This window comes from Lontra canadensis, unplaced genomic scaffold (genome assembly GCF_010015895.1).
Source record: "Lontra canadensis isolate GAN:19392208 unplaced genomic scaffold, GSC_riverotter_1.0 scaffold38, whole genome shotgun sequence".
In the NCBI taxonomy this organism is placed as follows: Eukaryota; Metazoa; Chordata; class Mammalia; order Carnivora; family Mustelidae; genus Lontra; species Lontra canadensis.
The window spans coordinates 5158106-5179392 of NW_022631032.1; the positions used below are offsets into that span (position 1 = coordinate 5158106).

At 45.8% G+C, this 21287-nt stretch overlaps 1 protein-coding gene across 22 annotated transcripts in view; it reads right to left on the reverse strand.

Annotated features, from left to right (window-relative positions):
- The window catches only part of KALRN (kalirin RhoGEF kinase), a 658233-nt gene that overhangs the window by 446838 nt on the left and 190108 nt on the right, over positions 1-21287 (reverse strand). For all 22 annotated transcript variants that reach the window (XM_032869462.1, XM_032869460.1, XM_032869458.1 and 19 more), the window contains exon 3: positions 18253-18367. In XM_032869462.1, the coding sequence (XP_032725353.1) occupies positions 18253-18367 (115 nt within the window). The remainder of the gene's footprint in view (positions 1-18252; positions 18368-21287) is intronic.

Below are 21287 nucleotides of genomic sequence, written 5' to 3' on the forward strand. Positions count from 1 at the left end.
AATAAATAAATGAGAGAAATAAAAAACTAATGAGCCAAACTAATGAAACAGAGCAGCTGTTTTTTATTAAAATAGGACATACACATATTAATGATAAAATCTAATTTTACTGAGCACATGAGAATCTCTGTATGCCAAGCATTATGCATGCATTATCTTATTTATTCTTCACATGAACCTCACATGTAGCTGCTATTATTTCCCCACGCTATAGTTAAGGAAGCTGAGGCTCAAAGAAGTTGAATAACTTGCTTAAAGTCACCAGGAAGAGCCAAAATCAGTATCTGAATCTGCTCTGATTCCTGTATCTGTCATGCCACCTTGTCTCAGAGAGACAAAGACAACTGGAGCTGGAAACAACTTTAATGCTTACTCCTGCAAATCCTTCACTGGTTTTCCTTCAGTCTAAAGTGAGGGAGTCACAGGATCATGCATTAAAGTTGCTTTAAGCTCAACTTGTCTTTGTGTCTCTCTTTTAAGAGCTGAGGACAGCAAGTTCCCAAGCAAGAAAGTGATTTGCTCAGGGCCACACAGTTTGGGCGGATGTTTTGGCCATCTGCACCAGACATCCACATGTCAGTCAACCTGCTTCCAGTCTTCTATTAAGCCACAGAGCTCTGGAAATGAGAGGAAGAACAATTCTCCCCTACATCAGACAATCAGGGATGGAGGTCCAGGGTACCCTGTGTTGAGTACTAAAGCCCGTTCCCAGGAATGAGGGCCAGGCTGCAGCTGCTTTCCACTGTGCTCTGGCAGCAGGGGGATGGCCTAACGTCCTGTGTCCCAGCTCCTGGGATGCCACCTGAGATTTATCCTTTATCTATCAATGTCCAGCAGGTTCTCACTTGAAACAGCTCCTGGAAAAAACATAACACCGAACCATCCTGACGGCAGGTGGAGGGGCAGAGTTCCACAATGAACACCACACCAACAGCCCAGGGGAAGGGGCAACAAGGGTTTGTGCTTAGTGGGTACCACTAGGGGCTGCTCAGTTGGTGCAAGTTGTGGGGTACAGGGTGTCACCAATACAGGGTGTCAGAATCCTAGCGTTAGGGTCCAGGAAGGCCCAGTGCTTGAGCTATGATGAAGCAAAAGTAATTTTCAAATCAGACCTACTCACCAAGTTCTCCAGGGAAGGTGAGAAATTGTACACTGTGGTAGATAGCTAGACTGGTCCCTGAGCAGTGGATGACAAAAAGGAAGGACAAAGTAAGGGAAGGACTTCCTGTGTAATGAGAGCAACATGGGCCTACCACACACAGCTCTGTCCCTATAGGTGGAGGCCGACCAGCATCTCAGGATGATTTGGAAGGACGGCTGGAGAAGTCTTACCCACCCTGTATGAACAGCCTTTAAACCCTGGAGTCAGTTCTCCATGAACAGAAAGAAACCAGCAAAGGGAAGAAGAAAGATTAGCCCCAATGAGTCACCCACTGCACCCTTTTCCACTGAACTCTGCTGTGCCTGCATCTCTCTAAAATCATTTCATGGGCTGAATTCTCCATTCTGAATTTGAGCAGAAAGGTCCCTGAGCTCCGAGGAGGAAAAGAGCCCCCTAACCCATTTGTGTCAGAGTTCTCATGCCATCCTCCAGCCCTAGAGAGTCTCCAGCTACAGGATCCAGATTTCCTTTCGATTCTGAATCCATCACTCCAATCAGGGTTAACCTTTTTCTACTCCTCACTGCTCTAATAGCAGTCCTCTGCGGAGTGCCCCAAACCACACCACACCCACTTTCTGAAACAACCAGAAATCAGCAGATGGTAAAGAAAAGTGCTAAAGACACATTAGCACCTTCTTTACAGTTTCTAATTGGTATAATCAGAAGGGGTAAAAAGAACACTGGAGGAGACACTGTCTTACTGAAAAATGAGCCACTCTCCAGGGAATGCTGTGTGGTGAAGGAGTGTTTCCTGGCCGGCACAGTTCTCAGACTTGCCCTTCACAGAGGGCAGGGCTCCTGGATGGCTGGGTGGCTGACAGGCGGGAGAGAGGAGCTCTGAGAGGAGGCAGGGCCCCCTGGCCTGTTGTGGACTTCTCTTGGCTGGCTCACAGGTCAACTACCAGCTGGCTTTCTGTCAAGTTCTCAGAATCCACGTCAATACATCCAGAGGTTTTTATTTTAGTTTCTCATTTTTTGTTTGTTTCTTGTTTCTTCATTTTTTGTTTCTTTCTTTTGTTTTTGTCTGTTTGCTTTACTGGAAGACACTCTTTGTTCACTTTCCCAGGTCATGATGATTCCATGGAATTTGTGCCTTTTCTACCCATTTAACAACACATCTTTTGCACCTGTGCCTTTGACTTGTGAAGCCAGGGCTGTGGAGGCAAAGGTCAAAGGTAATGCTTTGTCCTAAATCAAAGCCTCAATTCCTCCTCTGGAAAGTGAGAAGACTGACTAATTGGTCTGGGCTGGAATCAGTCATTTTTAAAAGTTCCCTGGTGGTGGGGGAAAAAAAGTTCCCTGGTCATTAGAATGCACATCCAAGGTTAAGCCACTACTACAGCAAAGATTCTGCAATGTGCCTGCCCTGTTTCCAGGTCTAGGAGCTTCCCCTGGCCATTCCCCCAGGCTCAATTCTTCCAGAAGCAAACTCAACTCTAGCCCAACTCAGAGTCCCAGGGAAACCTCACAATGGAGGCCAAATGAAGAAGGTTGCCATTTTTCCACCTCTTTAAAGTCTGTTGCTTGATTCCACTCAAATGAAGCTGTTTAAACAAACATTGCTGATCGCAAATGTGTCCGGTGCAAGGCTATAGCTGATTCTCTTTGTCTTCCCTTCTCTACCAACCCAGCCCCACCCCCAGGACATAGTGAAGTACTAAATAGCATAGACTCAGGCTCGCTGATTACTCCAAGCATACCCAGGTATGGCCCTAAAATGATAGGCCTAATGGCCTAAGAAACACACTAGGGCCTCTGTATCTGCATCGTGACTTGTCCTAGATGCCACCTTTAAAAAAACACTTACTAAAAAGTCAATTCTCCTCAGATAGTCAAAGAGAGTTCCAGAAATGGCATGGGTGACAGCAGGACCAAGGTGATAGTACATAGCCTTCCAAAGGATGGCTGTCTCAGAGGGGCCAGCCAGGGTTAGCCTTGCTAATCAGCAGGTCACCTGACCATCTCACAGTCTCTGAAATGTAACTTCCATTCACCCAAGGAAGAGTCCCTGCTTTCTAAATCAGACTGGCTTGGGGGCAGGGCATTTGAAAGGAGCTACTCTTGACTAGGGGAAGAAGAGCTTAGAAACTCCCAGAGAAGGACAGAACAATTGCTTCTAGAAGTCTGGGGCTGGCTGGCCAGAGAGGGAAGGCAGCAGAGGGGCACGTTCAGGGAGGCTGTGATGGAAACTGACAGGTCGACTTCCCGATAGCAGCCTCCTGTCCCATTTCCCACCCTGCCCCCACAGAGCTGTTCATCCCTTCCCTCTGGGGCATTCAGAACTTGAGGCAGAAACAAAACAGAAACCAAAGCAGCAGAGGGAAAGAAAGAACAAAATGGAAACTGAAACCACAACCTTTCCACACAGCCCTCCCCTGTCTCTGTCCCGCCAGACAAACTCCAGGGCCCTGCTGCTCAGGCCTTGCCTACATCCGCTCCTTTCCCCCACAGTCAGGCTGGGTGCAAGACAGTTATCTTTTAACTAGGGAAAAAAAGTCATTATAGTTACTGCTCAGACATCTGTAAGGAGTAAACTGAAGATCAGATCCACCTTCCTGTCTAACCACAATGCCTCGGTCACCCCAACAAAAGACTGAAGGAGCTTTTCTGAAACAGGGAGAAAGAAAAGAGAGGGGGGTCAGAGTGAAGCTGCAAAGGTGGGGCCAGGGCTGCCCGACCCCCACCACCACGGCTGTTCCCGCTTGCCAGGGAACAGAGCAGTGATTCTTCCTTGCTCACCCCAATCCGTTGCTATTACCACCCCTTCTCCTCCTGCTGCTCCTCAGCTCTCCCCACCCTCACACGGGATCCCCAATCTCTCCCCTTGGGCTTCAGTTTCCTGGCAGAGCCAGTGGAATCCTCATTAATAAACCACGTTTCTTCTAGGAAACAGTCTTTGGTCAAATTGCACCTGTGCACACTTTTACTCTCCCCACCCTCCTTCTTAGGTAATGGTACTTTCTCGAAAGCCCACCACTATGTGCCTACAACACAGGCAGATACATGCCCAAACACACCCACCAACACAGACACCCTCAGCTACCCCTCATGCAGTCACCCCTGCATGCCCACTGGGCTTTACCAACACAGGAGCTCTCCTTCCCATGGGGCAGGAGAACCTCAACCTGCAGCCAGCCCTCCTTTTCCTTCCCTCGGGCACTGAGCCAGGGCTGCCATGGCCAACGGCACTGCTGAGGTCACCATGACGTATGTGGAAGAAAAACCTTGTGAGCTTAGGCACAAGCGGGGAGCCTGAGAACAGCACAGGAGGCCACAGACAGCCCAACAGAGGAACCCGAAGAAGGGAGGCATGTTTGGAATTGGAAACTAAATAGGGCTCCAACGGTCTTTGTTTGCACCTGCAGCCAGCTCAGAGGCTCGAGAAGCTCGTGTGTGCATGGAATAATCCTCTGTTTATGACTGTGGGGAGTTCCTATCCTCCAGCACATGCCGTTCTGGGGGCCACCTACTGTCCCACAGGCTCTGTCCACGTCAGGGGGCAGCTCTGGGTTGCAGCTGGTCCCAGCAACACCACTGGCCGGCTGGGTGGCCTTGGCCATGTCCCAGCACTCTCTGGACAGGACTTCGCCCTTTCAAAGTAAAGGGTTGGTTTGGCTGATCTCTACGGACCCGCTTGTCTCCAGCTCCAGGATTCTAATCTACCTACTTCTTTTAAAATCCAGGTCAGGAGCTCCTGGGTGGCTCAGTGGGTTAAGCCTCTGCTTTCAGCTCAGGTCATGATCCCATGGTCCAGGGATCTAGCCCCACATTGAGCTCTCTGCTCAGTGGGGAGCCTGTTTCCCCCTCTCTCTCTCTGCCTGCCTCTCTGCCTACTTGTGATCTCTGTCAAATAAATAAACAAAATCTTAAAAAAAAAAATCCAGGTCAGATTCTATGTCCAATCAGTTTTCTCTGGTTAAGCCCATTTACCTGGCATGACTGTTGAACCATTGCCCTGAGAATGTTCAATTTTGTCATCTCCAGTGGATTCTGGAACCTCAAACAGACTGTGAGCCTTCCCAAGGGCAAGAACTGGTTTCCCCCTCATTAGCCTATGTGTTCAGGGGCAGTACGAAAAAGCTAGAGGATTTTCAGCTCACTCTCTATGTCGGTGCACAGGTAAGAGCTAAACAATCCTATGCATACGCAGAATGAGCTCTGGACCAATTTGCAGGCATCCGAGTGGACTTTCACACCACTGTCAGGGCTGGGTGAGGGCTGGGAGCTGTTCTGGCCTTCCTCCACGTCTAAAACAGGGAGTTTCCCTTCAGCAGATGGGTTGGAGGCCTGAGTGTCATGCAGAAGCAAACAGCCTACCCTGGGGAGATGAGTGCACATTCCCTTCCAAGGAAGGGAGCTGGGGCACAGGGACATGTCATAGCACTAGGCTGAAACCTTGCCCCAGGCACCAGGCCAAGAGGAGTTTCTGTGCAAAACCCGGCACATGAATTACTATCATTGCAAACAGATGAAATTCCAGCTTAAAATGGCATGAAACAGTCTAACAGACAAGAGGGGTTAGGGGTTTTGAGTAGTTCTCAGAACCAAGGCTGGTCTTTGCCTGACCTAGAATGGGATGGGGCGGGGAAAGAGGGAGTGTCTCAGAGGAAAGGGCCAGGCCTTCAGGACACACATGCGGATATGTCAGTAAATCATCCAGAAAACATTTGTCTGAGTCACCATGGCTCTGACAAAGTGTTCCTGTCTGGTTGCTGGGAGAAGCGGGTTTGACTGTCACAGTTGCTCCGTTTGGAAACCGGCATACTCCGTGATGAGAAGGAGTCACTTCCGGTTCCCTGGCATGCACCCCGCCCCCCACCATGCTCCATCTTCTGGCCGAGGGCTCTGCCTTCTCCCTGCGGTAGAACCAGTCTGTCCACCCGGTGGCTACTGCCTGTGGGTCCAGCGCCTTACACAAGAAAGAGGACATCCTGAAGGAAATCTGTGTCTGCTGTAACTGACTCCATGTCTGGAAGACAGAACCTGGCACTGGCCCTGGGGTTGCTGGGCATGAGACACTGCCTGTCCCCTCGGTGTAATGAAACCCAGCCAACTTGTGAGGTACTGCTCTACAGAGTCACCCACCAGACAAGACCCACCATCTCTGCCCTCAAGGGGCTCACCACCCATCCAGGAGAAAGGCTTTCTGTGGACAGTCAGAACTTGTAGAAGCAGGGCCCATCACCACTTTCTGATGAGTTTTCCAGATTCCAAAGTCATTTTCAAGTTTTGTTCAAATTCTGTGTTCTGCTTAAGTGATGGATGCTGAACTTTCAAGAAAGAAACACTTATGAAGTTTTTTTGTTTTTTTTGTTTTGTTTTGTTTTTGTTTTTAATCTAAAGCAATCCAAGAAGAGATGAGATGGCATGGAACAGGCAATTCATCTTTTACTAAAAGTGACCATGGCAAACCGGTATAGAGGCTTTTTGCAACTAGTGAACATATTCACCGGGCTTATACTCTCAGCCACCAAAAGGCTGAGGTAATGGTATTGGTCTTGTTCTCATCTTCTGTGCTCAGAGACAGGAAAGTGTCTAAAAGGGAAGGTTTGAAAAGACAAATGAAGACTTTTAACTTTAATGTTTGTGACTGATGAAAATAGCAAAGGGGACAGTGACTTCAATCTACCTAAGACTCAAAAACAGACAAATAGGAAGGATTTTTTTTTAATTTGAAAAAAGATTTGACTTCATAAAAGCAAATTTAAAATTGGTATAGATATACCACATTATTTAGGCATCTTCCCCCACTCCTCCCCCCCAAAAAATAGCACCATAACACTTCCCAGTTTCAACTGGCAATTTTTATATGCCCAAGTTAAATATTTCCATAAATGTCATTTTATTAAATATTTATTAATAGTTCTTAGAGAAAGATTATATTAAACCCATTTTGTAGTTGGAAAAATAATTTTGTTACTTAGTGCTTACTTAATTTTCTATGTTTCCATAAAATTTTAAAAATGTAAAGCCTGAAAAAAAAAAGTAAACCCTAGAAAATCCAAGGTCTAACTGAGGAGAAAGCAGAATATTACCACTGAGAGACTCTAACAAAACCCATCTGTGTCCTTGGGTAGCTGACCTGAGGTACTCCACCACTTGGTGGCAACACACCTAACTTGCCAGCACGTATATAATAAAGCCAATCTTTCTAAAGAATTTAGTTTTATAACATAAAATGTCAGTATCCAACATATGCCTAAAAATGTACACAACACCAAACACCAGTGAAGGGCACACAATAAGACCTAACCAATGACAGGTGAGGCAGGAAATACAAAACTTGTCAAAAACAGTCATATAGTAGAGAAGAGAAAAACTGCCCCAGATCTAGATAGAACCCACTAAGTGAAAAATATATCCTTCTTCCCCAGCACTAGCCTGTCTCTCCAGCATCTATACTCAGGGAACTCCCTTATTTCTGACATTGACAAATAAATCAGAACTAAATTCAAATCATCCTGATCCTCTAGCACGTATTCCAGAAAAATCCTGAATGCCCTGGGACTTATTTCACACGATATGTTGCAAAGTACCTAATCAAGGTGGCACCAGAAATGTCAGTTCCCAATCAGCCTGCTACTGGTGAGCCCAAAGCGGCAGCAGCCTAAGGCAGAAAACGCAAGGCCACTAAGCTTTAGAGGCTCATTCAGCATTGCTACCCAGAGAAAAATTCCAAGGACCCTAACTTGGAAGGCAGATAAGGACTTCAGTGCAGAGGAACACAGAGGAGGTTAACAACCACTCTGAGCCAGGCCAAGAACTGACTGCACAGCCAGCCAACAAGCTGAAACACACCCAAAGGCAAAACTAAAAATTCGCGGTGGGAAAAAGCAATGAAGTCCTAGATTTCATGTCAGATCCAGACTTTAATGTTTGGTTCCCATTAAGAGGCCTATTATCTCAGAAAAGTAGAAAGAATCCTGACCTGAGAGACCCCCAAAGGGCAGGTCCTGTGACCAACTCCTTTACTCTTTTCAAATCCAAGATCAGGCTTAGGTGCATAACACATGACACTACATTATGGTTTCTTGATGATGGTAATAACAATGTTTGCACAGTGGGGCCTGGTTATTGATGAGCAAATAAACGAATGTGGAGAAATGTCAAGACTTGGAAGTCTAAGGCAAGACATATTGGAAATATAAATTAGGAAATTTGGAAAGCAATTTGGCAATGTGAATCACCAGCCTTTAAAAAAAGTCTATGATTGCCACAAATCTATCCCAAAGAAACCACCTAAAAAGTAGACAAAGGTTTATACACAAAGGTCTTTACTGGGAGTTGTATATAGCAATGAAATTTCAAAAATGACTTAGATGTCTAAGGACAGCATTAATTAAAATATGGTACATCCCAAGACACACCATTATGCATAAAAAGTGTTTAATGTTAAGAAAATATTCTCATGCTATAATGCAAAATGGAATAAAACAAGAAGCAAAATTAAATAAGCAACATAATTCAATTTTGTTTTTTAAGAGTTCTAAAGAAAAGGAAGGGAATATGCCAATATATTGATTGTTCTCTCTACATGGTAGAGTTTTAAGTATTTAATTCTTTAGATTTTTCTGCACTTATTTTCTATAATAAAGAAATGGTTTTCTAATTAATAAAAGAGGTCAAGTCTTTATCACACTACTAGGCATACATGTTAACACATTCTGTACTTCTTGTTAAGTCTGCTCAGTGTTTCTGACCTCACTGCTATCACTGATATTCTTGCTAGTTCTATCCTAATCTCAACCATCTCCCAGAGCCTGACTTTGGCAAAGCAGTACTAGGGGCAAGGAAGGACAGGTGCCAAAATAAGGTCTCCACTTTTCAGCAAGGAAAAGGAAAGGCCTGCTGTTTACCATCAGCTCCTTCTGAGTGCCAAGTTCTGGGCTAGGCTCTGTCCATGAGTTCTCGTGTAATTCTCACCGTTGTTGTGCTTAGTAACCCCACGCCTATTTTACAGGTGAGGACATTCATCAGCAACAATGAGCATTTCTTCTCCTAGAACAGAAGTTTCTGGGTTCATTCTTCTTGGGCTGGAACCCCCTGCCTCATTTCCAGGATCGGGTACTTTCCCTCGAGCTCTCTAGTCTTTCCCTCTTCTCTGCTAGTCCACTACTGTTAGCTCCACTCCCACTGATTCTATGTTCTTCCAAGGGTTACAGTGAAGATGCCTGGGCAAGACAAACAACATTCCTCTCTCCATCAGGAATGCTTTGTCCAATGCTGGGTCCTTGATTTATCATCTAAAGGCATTCACGGGTTCCTGGAATAACCAAGCCTGCTTCCCATAGCTACTTCATGACCACATGGTTTCCGCCTCTGATCATCCAGGTTATTGTTCTCCAGGGAATCACAAATGCTTGTCTCTACATTTGAAGTATCACGGCTTGCTCTGCCTCCTCCACACTATAGTTGCTTTCCACAGGGTTTCCCCAAGCCCCTCTGGCCCTGCAGCCCCAGAGGGCTGTGCCGGCCAGACCTGCTGAGTCCAGCAATGGCAGGGAAGTGTGGTCAGGGAAGTGGACCAGCTTCCAAATGCATATCAGCAGAATGCTAATGCCAGAATGCTGCTTCTGCTGCCAGAGTAGCACGGAAGATGAACCAGACAGGTGGCAGAGCGAAAGAAAGGCCTCGGGCCCAGGGAAACTGAGTGGGACCACCGTCTCTAGAGGACAATAGAGACTAGGCTTCACGTGCATGGTCCCTGCCACTGATAGTTTTTTACTCATCTCTCTAAATAGTTCCCATGGTCCTAAGTGCTTCTGTATTTTCACTACATCTCTGTGTTCTTTGGTCTCTAAAGCCTAGCTGACTATCATCAGATAGTCATCATCAGATAAGCATAAATGAGATATAATGAGCATAAATGAGATGAGCATAAATGAGGAGCATTTACATGTCTATAAGAAAAACACCCAGGGGAGAAAGTCCGAGGCACCCCCCGCAGTCACCTGCACTGTCTCACATACTCCACTCACCATGGCTGCTTTAACCAGCAGAAACCCAGGAGTGATGCAGTCGCCATCTGCATTCTTCTACCTGTACACTCACACTTAGAACCCAAAGAGAACCTTAGAGAAAGCAGGTTTGATGCACAGATCATTGCTGCCCATCTTCATTACGCCTGTCTGCCCCCTCATCTCCTTACCACCCTCCTCCGTTGTCCTGTTCCAACCCATTCTGTGGCCTATCCTGCAGCATCGACCTTTCTACTATCCCCAGATCTGTCCTCTGCATGCCATTGTCATGGCCTCCTTTTCATTCTGGCTCCTTATCTCTTCAGTGGATAATAGTTCAAGCTCTGGTACTAGAACATGTTAACACATTCTTGTTAAGTCTTGGTAACTAGCTTGTACTTCTTGTTAACCAGCTGTAAGTTATATTGGCTGTGTGTCCATAGGCAAGCTACCTAACCTCTCGGAGCTTTAGGCTTCAGGCCCTCATATATAAAAGAGGAATAATCATGCCCACCTCAACATGCTGTGAGAATTAAGTTATGCATGCAAAACACTTGACTGTTCAATAATGCAGGTTAAAGTAATAATAATGGTTAGCATTTATTTATTACTTAATAGATCAGTTTCAGAGGTTGGATGCATTAAGTGTTTTTTGCCACTCAAAATCACATTTGAGAATTCATCCATCCTGCTGAATATCACAGTAGTTCAAAAAAGCTTGTCAAAGAGAACTACATATGGTATGATACCATTTTTATAAAACTCAAAAACAAGCAAAACTAAACAATATACTGTTTATGAAAACATGTGCTAAACTATATCAAAAAAGCAAGAGAAGGAGAAACACAAAACTCAGAACAGTGGTTGTTTCTGGGGGATTTAAGGGGGATCGGGGTGAGGAGTCATAGGCAGCTTTAAAAGCAGACATGAGGGGCACCTGGGTGGCTCAGTGGGTTAAGCCTCTGCCTTCGGCTCGGGTCATGATCTCAGGGTCCTGGGATCGAGCCCCAAATCGGGCTCTCTGCTCGGCGGGGAGCCTGCTTCCCCCTTCTGTCTGCCTGCTTCTCTGCCTACTTGTGATCTCTATGTGTCAAATAAATAAATAAAATATTTTTTAAAAAAAGCAGACATGATACTCTGCTGCTGAAGTTGGGGGGTGGGCTCTCAGGTGTTCATTCATTATTATGCTTTGTAACTTACAAACACATTATATCTATTCCTTAATATGTAGCAAAAATTACTAGATATGTATGTGTGTATATACAATTATTATTGTTGTTATTATTATTATTATTATTCTCCTTTAGGAGACAGACCGAGAAGTACCAGGCACCTGGGTGCTACAGAGAGATTGCTAGATAATTTCTTTACAACACTCTCGTGAGATGGGCATTCTTATCCTAAATTAAAAATCAGAATATTGGACCAGAAATATTGAGTATCATGCCCAAGGTTTCATCTCATGCCAAATATCTTCCCTTTGCCCCTCCAAATCCATTCTCCATCCCCTCCCCTCAACCCGATGCCCTGGGAGGCTGACCCACATGGACTGCATCGATGTCACCAGCTCTGGCTGCCTTCAGTCCATGACAATGACAGGAGGTCAGAGAATGGGAGGACAGTGAAGTAAGTATAGATTCCCCTTCCGCCCATCATGGCGTCACCCAAGGCCACAGCTCTGATCAGGCAGCCCTCTCACACAGCCGTCACCCTCCAGATTCTGGGAACTGCTCCTCACCTCGCTCCTTCAGGCCTAGAAGTAATTAAATCTCCCAAGTCTCGGATTCTAGCCCTGGGATACTGGGGAATCCAAATCTGCATGATTGTAAACTGTGCCTTCATTAAACTCTTCTCAGATCACCCAGGTTGAGTGGCCGTGTGCTTCTTTACTGAGAAGCGGCAGAGCTGGGATCTGAACCGCCATGCCTTCTATCCTAGGATGCCTCTCTTCCCTTCGCTGTGAAGGTCTGCACAGCTCTGACGAAGGTGATCACTAATGAGGGCAGTTACTGGTGTGATTTCACATTCCTCAGCAGCAGAGAGGAACACTATTTGCTCTTCAGGACTTGAGTGACGCACAGCTTAACAACAGGGACACGTAACTGCTATTGATCAAATTTGCATAGAACCTGGGAACTATAACAGAAATAATAAGCCCTCTATACATAAGCAACAAAACAAATTTAAAATGAATGTGAAAAGGAGTAAGTTGAGGCCAACGTTCTCATTGGTCCTATTTCTGGACCTTCTGTTAGTACTCCCCATATCCTCCTTTAATTGATGATTCTAGAACAAAGGGCAGGATGCCAACAACCCATCGCCACAGGCCCTTCCAATAAAACACATTTCATGATGACAGTTTGGATAGCTTGGGCTTTCTAAGGCTGAGAATAGTGGGAGGAAACCCTTGCAGTTTTTACCTCCTCATCTTCTGTCTTTCTGGCTCTTTCTGCATATTTCAACTTTCTGGTGAGGCTGCTCTCTGGTAAAGACATGGCTATCTATAAGCCCAATTTATCTCTTGCTGAAATCAGTAGAATAAGAGCAAGTGTTATCAAATAATAGGCTGTGAATATTGGCACCTTGGTTTGACTGGCATTACAGAATATCCCATCTTAATTTCTTATCATCTTTCCTCACCAGTATGATATCTGCCTTTCTTGCCAGACCACTTAGCATCTCGCTGCACTGCTAAGAGCAGAATTAAGTGGCAGACACATCAAGGGACTAACAACTGGTGCCCTCAGAAGCAGCAGAAAGATGGTCATGACAAGGCAGAATAATAAAGATGATGAAGAGGAGAAATTCAATGCAACAAAAGTAACCCAGGGCTTTTTTTTTTTTTTTTTATTTTAGCTACCTAGAAATTCCTATTTCAAGCATTTGGTCAACTCTCAGTAATCACAGGGGGTAGGTTTTCTACACTGTGAGCTCTGCCTGGGCAATTATTTACTCTCAGGTTAAATGTTCTATCCTGGCTCTCAATTTCTAGGAACATTCATCAGCTGATTGTATCTGAGTATTTCCTTTCTTTTCCTTTCATGTACAAAGTAGCTGCAAGCAGATAGCAGACCAGAAGGATTAAAAAATGTAAGTTGAGTATAGCATGGATGACAGTGAGAAAAGATAACACAAGAGCCCACCAAGATGCCTATCCTGGCCCTGGCTCATAGTAGGCACTTAGTAAACATTTGTTGAATTCAGTAAATGGAGTTATTAGCAAGTTGAATTGGAAGACTTTTCAGGCCTCTTCCCTCTCTGATAGTCTGTGATTCCTCAGAAGAAGATGACAGAGAGTGTGGAGAAGAACCTGGGTGCTCAAACCTGTTAGGAGCATGAAGGAGAAGTTAGAAAGGACTTACCTCAGGCCAAGATAGATCCCAAAAGAGTGTAACTAGGGCTATTCCAAACTGTCACGGTCCAGGATGATCCTTGGTCCCAGCTGACACCCCCTAAATTCCCACCCAGAGTCCAAAGGGGACTGGAAAGCAGTTCTCTTAGGATTTCAGATGTAGATACCATATGAAGTGAAATTCCAGGCCCCAACTTATTTAGGGAGCCTGAGAAAAGAAGTGTATGCTGGTGGGAGTGACAATACTCTGTTTTGATGTCCTAGATTTTATGACATGTTTTTTCCCCCCAGTACCATAGAAACATAAAATTCAGGATAAGAAAGCCTCTTAGAAATTATCTAATCCAGCCTCCAGTTGAATGGAAGAATTGTCACCCCATCTCTATTGACAGGAAGCTCACTTTCTCCAGAGGCAGCAGGAAGACTGCTGGATAGCTCCCACGTGGGCAGGTTCTTCCTGCCTGAGTCCCCACCTCTAACCATGCCTGCTCCCTTCTCTTTGGGGCAGTTCTGAAGTCAGGAACCACTTTCTTTCCATTTTCATTCCTGCCAGAAAACATCCTCCAATCCTTCACCTGCAGAGATACAGTTTGTGGACCCCTCAATATGCTGTTCCCATGACAATACTCTAAGGGCTCCATGTTATTTTTAAAATGGACTGGCAGGGGCACCTGGGTGGCTCAGTGGGTTAAAGCCTCTGCCTTCAGTTCAGGTCATCACCCCAGGGTCCTGGGTTCAAGCCCTGCATCAGGCTCTCTGCTCAGCAGGGAGCCTGCTTCCCTTCCTCTCTCTCTGCCTGCCTCTCTGCCTACTTGTGATCTCTGTCTGTCAAATAAATAAATAAAATCTTTTAAAAAAATAAATAAAATGGACTGGCAGAGTTCCATGTTGCAGACTTGAATGCAGTGGTCCAAAGTGGCCTGGCCTTCACAGAGAGTAGTGGGACTATTTCTTCCCATTCATTTCTCAATTTCCACAACCACCTGTTTAATCATCCATTCTAGAATGGTGCCAGAATTAGCCTCAAGATGACTGGTTCTTTAGATTCTGGGATCTTCTTTCATCACCTGCTGGTCCTTACTGGCTTGTCTTCTGCTGGCCAGCCCATCTTGGGTGCTACCAGCACAGTCATATAGTGTACTGCCCTTTAATGGCTACTGGTTTGCACTGGGTAGGGAAATACCCAGGTTTTACTTAACTTTATCAAAATGTCTCCTCCTGCTCACCATGAATGCTTGGTCTGCCTGGCATGTAGAGGCTCTAAATATTTGTTAAACAGAAAAAGAATGAATAAATTCATGAGAGAATGAATGTCAAATATCATCTACGGATGATTATACCAGTCTGCAGAGCACACTCCTCCCCGACAGGAGCCTGTCTTTCAGCCTCCTGAGCCAGAACCCTGAGTAGGTCATTTGTTCTCATCAGTATCATTGACATGATCTTGCTGTTCATTTTCATGGCTTCCCTTCTCTCCCAAAGCCATGGCTAAGCAGAAGAGTGGCAAAAACCATCTAACTTGCAAAGTTCTTCAGTTTCCCTCCCCAGACTTCACTGTCTTTGGAAAAACTCTGTTCCACATTTTGTTTCCAACAGCAGTCACATGTGAACTTGGGGCCAACAGAATTAGGAAGTGATGGGTGGGCATGACTAGTTGGTAAGTTCTGCCACTAGCCACTTGTAGGTGCTCACACTCCTGGTAAGCAAAGACCCTTGGGAGGTAGCTGGCCTCTAAAAACAATTTTTTTTAAGACTTTATTTATTTATTTGTCAGAGAGAGAGACAGAGAGAAAGAGAGACAGAGAGACAGAGCACAAGCAGGGGGAGCGGCAGGCAAAGGGAGAAGCAGACTCCTCTCTGAGCAAGGAGCCCAGTGTAGGACTTGATCCCAGGACCCCAGAATCATGACCTGAGCTGAAGACAGATGTTTAACTGACTGAGCCACCCAGGCGTCTCTCCAAGAACAATCCTTCTCACCGAAGATGGCAACAGGACACTTGCCTCCCACCTGCCAGAACCTTTGAAGAACATTTTTTTTTCCTCTCAGGGGTACAGACACAATGCCTGGGACCACCCTCTGAGAAGCAGAGAGCTCACACCCAGTTTATTCCTTCAGTGTTAAGGTACTGTAACCTTCCTCTCGGGCCCTCATGGGTTTCATTCTCCTTTACCCCCTCTTTTTTAATTACTGCCCTTCTATTTTGTCCCATCCTTGCTGAACAAATCAGAATGAAGAAAAGTGTTCTTCCAATACTTTTACCTTCTATTCTTTAGAAGGTAAGTGTGCATTAGCTGCAGGGATATGATAAACACACCAGAAAGAAAAAATGCACCCTTCATGTTTCCTGGGACCCCAATTTCTTCTGACTCTAAGAGAACTGAGAGTTCATCATGGGTCCCCATGAAAACTTCTCTTGTAAATTGCTTTAGAAAATGCCTGGCTTTATGCCTGTTAGTAGTATACTTGGGAAAGGTGCTTTTAAAACTGCTTAGCTCGTAGATGAGTAAATTGCTAAATTACCTACATCAGTCATGGGTGATTTAGTCCATCTCCTTGCCTCTGAGACAGAAAGGAATATTTCTTCTGTACAAAGACCTCCAGGAAAAAAAAAAAAAAGTATTCTATTCTATTCTTCGTCCAAAGACCCCACTCAAAGTTTAGACATTCTTCTTCAGATATAACCCAAATCCCTTTCATTGGAACTTAAGACCTTTTATCTCTCTTCTGACCCCCAGCAGACTATCTGACATCTGTTTGTGCATAGCATTCTGTGGGGGCCCTTCAGGGGTTCTCCCAATTCTAATCAATATCCTCCAAGCCCTAGATGACTGCTCTTCAATCCCCTGTACCACCTGCCCATCACTGTCCACCAATCCCTTTCATTTGTCTCCCTTGTAGCACTTTTACTTTTTATTTTATTTTTGTTTATAAATTTTTTTTGAAGATTTTATTTACTTGACAGAGAGAGCACAAGCAGGCAGAGCAACAGGCAGAGGGAGAGGGGGAAGCAGGCTCCCTGCTGGGCAGGGAACCTGATGCGGGACTTGATCCCAGGACCCTGGAATCACAACCTGAGCTGAAGGCAGACACCTAACCCACTGAGCCACCCAGGCACCCCTCCCTCGTAGTACTTTTAAATGTAGTGATTGCCTCATTGGATACCTGCTCTAAGAACCTAATCAGCACTTTCTTTTTTTAAAAGATTTTATTTATTTGATAGAGCAAGTGAGAGCGAGCATGAGTTGGGGGCTAGGGAGGGAAGGCAGAAGGGGAAGCAGACCTCTTGCTGAGCAGACAGCCCAATGCGGGGCTCAATCCCAGGACCCTGAGATCATGACCTGAGCCAAAAGCAGAGGTTTAACTGACTGAGCCACCCGGGTGTCCCTAATCAGCACTTTCAACAATTATCCTAGGTCTCCCAGCAGAGGCAGAGCTGAATATGGAGGTCCTCTTTGTAATTTACTAATTCTCCTATAAAATGCACAGATAAGAAGAAGTTTCCGAAAGCCCAAGGTACCACTTCTTATTTGCCATGACAAACACTTGGCAGGCTCCAGCTCCACTAAATGGCAGAGAACAGAAATTTTTCTGGTCAAGGGCAAGGATGGGAGAGCCCCGGGGCAGGGGTCAGGAGGGCAGAGTTCTAGGCCAGCCACTGCCATGGATTCCTGTGAGCAGCTCTCATCCCCAGTGACCCTAATTCCTAAGCGGAGCACAACACATAGTTGCCGAGGCTGCTTCCCAGTGCCCTTTCAGCTCTCACATGCTGTGATCTGAGTCTACAAAGGCCTCTCCTCTCCCTTCTTAGAAGATATAGGCCATGGCCTCGACACGTGTCTCTCTACCACCAATGTGACCAGCACTATCTGGAAACACTCAGAAACCAGTATTTCTCAACATGTTAAAATTATCATTGTTCCCTGCTCCAAATGAGCTTTTAAATGCTTTTTTTTTTCTTTACTTGCCCTACCCAATGAAATTTTTTAAAAAGATTTTTATTTATTTATTTTAAAGAGAGAAAGCACGTGAGCAAGGAGAGGGGCAGAGGAAGAAAGAGACAGTCCCAAGCCAACTCCTCACTAAGCATGGGCCCAATGCCCTGGGGCTCAATTCCAGGATCCTGAGCTCATGACCTGAGCTGAAACTGAGTCCGATGCTTGACTGAGCCATACAGGCACCCCCACCTGGCAAAATTTTAATACCATGAATATACTGTACATATTTTTAGGTACAGTACATATATCTGTGCTTAATACATTAAAAACCAAGGTTTTCACTAGCCCCCCCAATTTTCATCCCTCTTGGAGGCAATATTAACCCTGCTGAAAAGGTGTGACCTTGATTGAGCGGAGGGCTGCAGCTAGCTGTGGAACACTAGTACAGGTATTTGCCCCAAACTCCAAAAGCCATAAACACATTCACAAGCCAGAGGTTTTGAAGATAATCCATTGCACAAGCCGGAGTGGAATCAGCCAGACTTCCGCTTCCCTAAGGAAAACAGCAACTTCCCACCCTCCTCCCCAGGCCACAGTGCCTCCTGCTCCAGACCCTGCCCTTGTTCTCACCTCTGCCCAGGGCTCCCACTCCATTCATGTGGGTCCCAGCAGTAACAATGGGAATGATGAGAACAAGGTGAACTCTGGGTGATGTTTTTCCAGGAATCATTAGCATCCACTCCAAGCGTAGAAACAACCAGGCCCCTGGCAGGATGAAGCCCTCATTCCAACGCACTTGCATCAGCCCCACTCCCGCCCCAGCAGGTCGTTCCCCTTCACCTTACCTTGGCACACTGGCCAAATAGGTCACGAGTTTCCGCAGGTCTTCCTGTCTTATTCTGTCATGATTGCTGCGAGCAGGGAAGGTCAGGATGGGTCCGCCTCGCTTATCACGGCCCCCTGCAGGGAGGAAGAGGAGGGCTGTTAGGAAAACCAGCCAGAACGTGAGTGCTGAACAGCCGTCTGAGTGCTGGAGGAAACAGACAGAAATACAGCGCCTGGAGAAATGTGGTCACTGGTCAAGTGAAGGGCATGGGGTTTGGATGTGGTTAACATGGGTAACCTTGGTCAAGTCTTTTGACTTCTCTAATATCTCACTGCAAAGTGCAGATGAAAATACTGATGAGCCTTTTACAGGGTGGCCGGGAGGACTGAGGAGCTGGCAAATGGGGAAGCACTTTAAAAGTAAAGCCCTCTCCAAATGCGAGATGATAACGAAGGTGATGACTGCTCTTTCTGAGAACACAAGCTATTGAATGGGCTGTAGTCTCTGGAAATTTAACCTTCAATTCACTTCTCTTTACAGACCTCTGTGAGGTAGAAGGGCTCAGGATTAACTGACTACCCTGCTGAGAAACCCTTCAAGCATCCATCCAAGACACCACTGCTGGGAGGGTTTTAGATTCATAGAAAGGATATTAAGTGTTCTCTGCACAGCCAAAGATCCACCCCTGCCTGTCTGCCTGCCTGAGGTGCCACCTGTCACTCCTGCTGGAGAAGCACAGGAACCTTTATCAGAAACAAGGATGCTCAAGGTCTTAATCACTGCAAATGCATATGTACGCACTATGATTATAAACGTTTTCTAAATACCACATTTTTAAAAACCAGGAAGGAGAGTATAGTGAAATGATGATTGTTGTTGTTATTAGAAGGCTGAGATTTTGCATGGTTGCTTTTTCTTTCATTTTTTTCCCTAAACTTTCTATTCACTATTACTCTATCCTCTAAAAATTTATTCTTTAATGGGCATTACTAGGAAGTAGTAATGCTTTCAGGAGGGTCACAGGGGACAAAGCTAAGGTCTTTACAGGTCCTTACAGGCCCTGATTATTACACAAAGAAAACCTCTACATCATGTTCATGGACTCCTGAACACATCTCAAGCAGCTGCCCGACATCCTCCAGAGTGGAGACCACAGGGATATAATACAAGAAGGAGGTGGCATTGGCATGGCCATCACCAATTCTGGAAAAGAAGCTTAAGGCTCAGCTCTCTGAAGAAGAAGCTATTCCAGGGGAAGTTAGAGCCTCCCAGGGTCCCCATCCAAGTCCGAGTCCCTCTGTTGTAGGGTCTAGAAGCCATAAAGACAGAAGGGAGACTTGACAAACAAAATCCAAACCATTCAGGATACTCCTGAAGAGGAAATGAGAAGACTGGCAAGAGAAAAGGATCAAACAAGATCAGGGTCACTGAGAGATCTGCCTTGATGAAAAAGAAAAAATTGTTTCAGCAGGTACCACCATCATCCCCAGCCCCACACTGGAGCAGATTCATGTAGACACACCACAGAGTTGGACCTGAACCCCCAGCTCCATACTACAGTCCTGGCTTTTTGTATGAATAGCCACCTCCGAGTCATCTGCCTTTGAAAGGATCCCCATTTCCCAACTGGAAAGTTTCCCAAAAGCTAGGAGCATCTCCCATACCCTCAACCTTCCTCTCTAGCCTTGACCCACCCTAAGGATTTTCACTCTTTGATGGTTTTAACTGCTGTTGCTGCCTTTCTTCCTGACCTTCCATGGATACAGTAGACCCATAAGAACATAGGGAGCCAAGGCTGATCTGATTGGCAAAGGCTTACTATAAGGAGTTTAGAGGACTGCTGGCACTGTACTTCCTGAGCTAGAGCCAGGTCTGCCCTTGGAGGGAGAGTATCATAAATATGGCTGGGGAAAGTTCCAGATGGCAGGGGAAGGGGAAGAAGGAGAAAAAGCCTGAGGCAGTGCAGCCCACACCCATACCCCGCCCCCACCCCGGCCTTCAGGAAGCATGGATAAAGATTGGAGACTGGGCAGTAGGATCAGTCAGGGGTTTTTCAGAAAGAAGATGACCTTGTAAGAATGTAAGAATGTAGGAAGTGGAGTAGGAAGGAGCATAGAGAAAGATAGTCATTGTGCTGGAAAGAGTGGGACAATGGGTAGAAAGAGGCCTCAGAGCCCATGCAAGCGGAGGGGTCCTACTTCCTTCTCTGAAGCATGCTGACAGAACTTAAAGAGGGAGGAGGAAACAGATAAAGTAAAGAGAGGGAGAACTCAGCCTGCCTGGGGGACACTGTTCTTTAGGTGAAATAGCAGACTAGCCCCACCTACCAAGTCAGGATAGGCTTGAGATACTAGGAGAAAGGGGAGCAAACTATCACTGGCCAACGTCCCTAGAGAATGAACATCAGGCCTGTACATGAGGTGGGCAAAAAGAGATGAGACAGGGAACTGGGGCATCATGAGAGCTCTGTTGTAAGGTCTAGGCATGGTGTCCAAGTTAGGTTCTAACTTGAGTGGAGGCAGAATAAAGCTAGTGCATGCACAAGTGGGGAGGGCCCACTGAAGGTAGGAGATGTCTTGCTGGATAATGAGCTCCCAAGGAAGAGGGGACAGCAGATGTTTTGCTCATCTGATATCCATCCTTTCCCAATTTACAGGGAAACATCAGAAAGGGTCAAAGGTAACAAAGGCCATAGACACGTATATCAAAGTTAAGGTCTTGCATATGCATGGCCAATGTAAGGAGGTAGAAAATTTGGTACAAAGAAGGCTGAACAGCTATGAAGGTGTAGGATTTGATGGATAATTGACATGGGCACTGAAATTGCAGAGGGTCATAAGCAGAGGTGAAGAATAAGAACCCCTTGTTGAAGCCTGTGTGACTTATGGAGGTGGATCTGGGAGGGTACAAGACAAGAGTGGCTACAAAAGTAGCCACGTTTTGAAAAGATGATACAGATGGTAGCAGGGTCCTCAAGGGTCACTCCTTCACTCATGACATTCTTGCTGTGGGCCTATGTGTGAGAGGCTTTGGGCCCAGTAGCCACAGGACTGA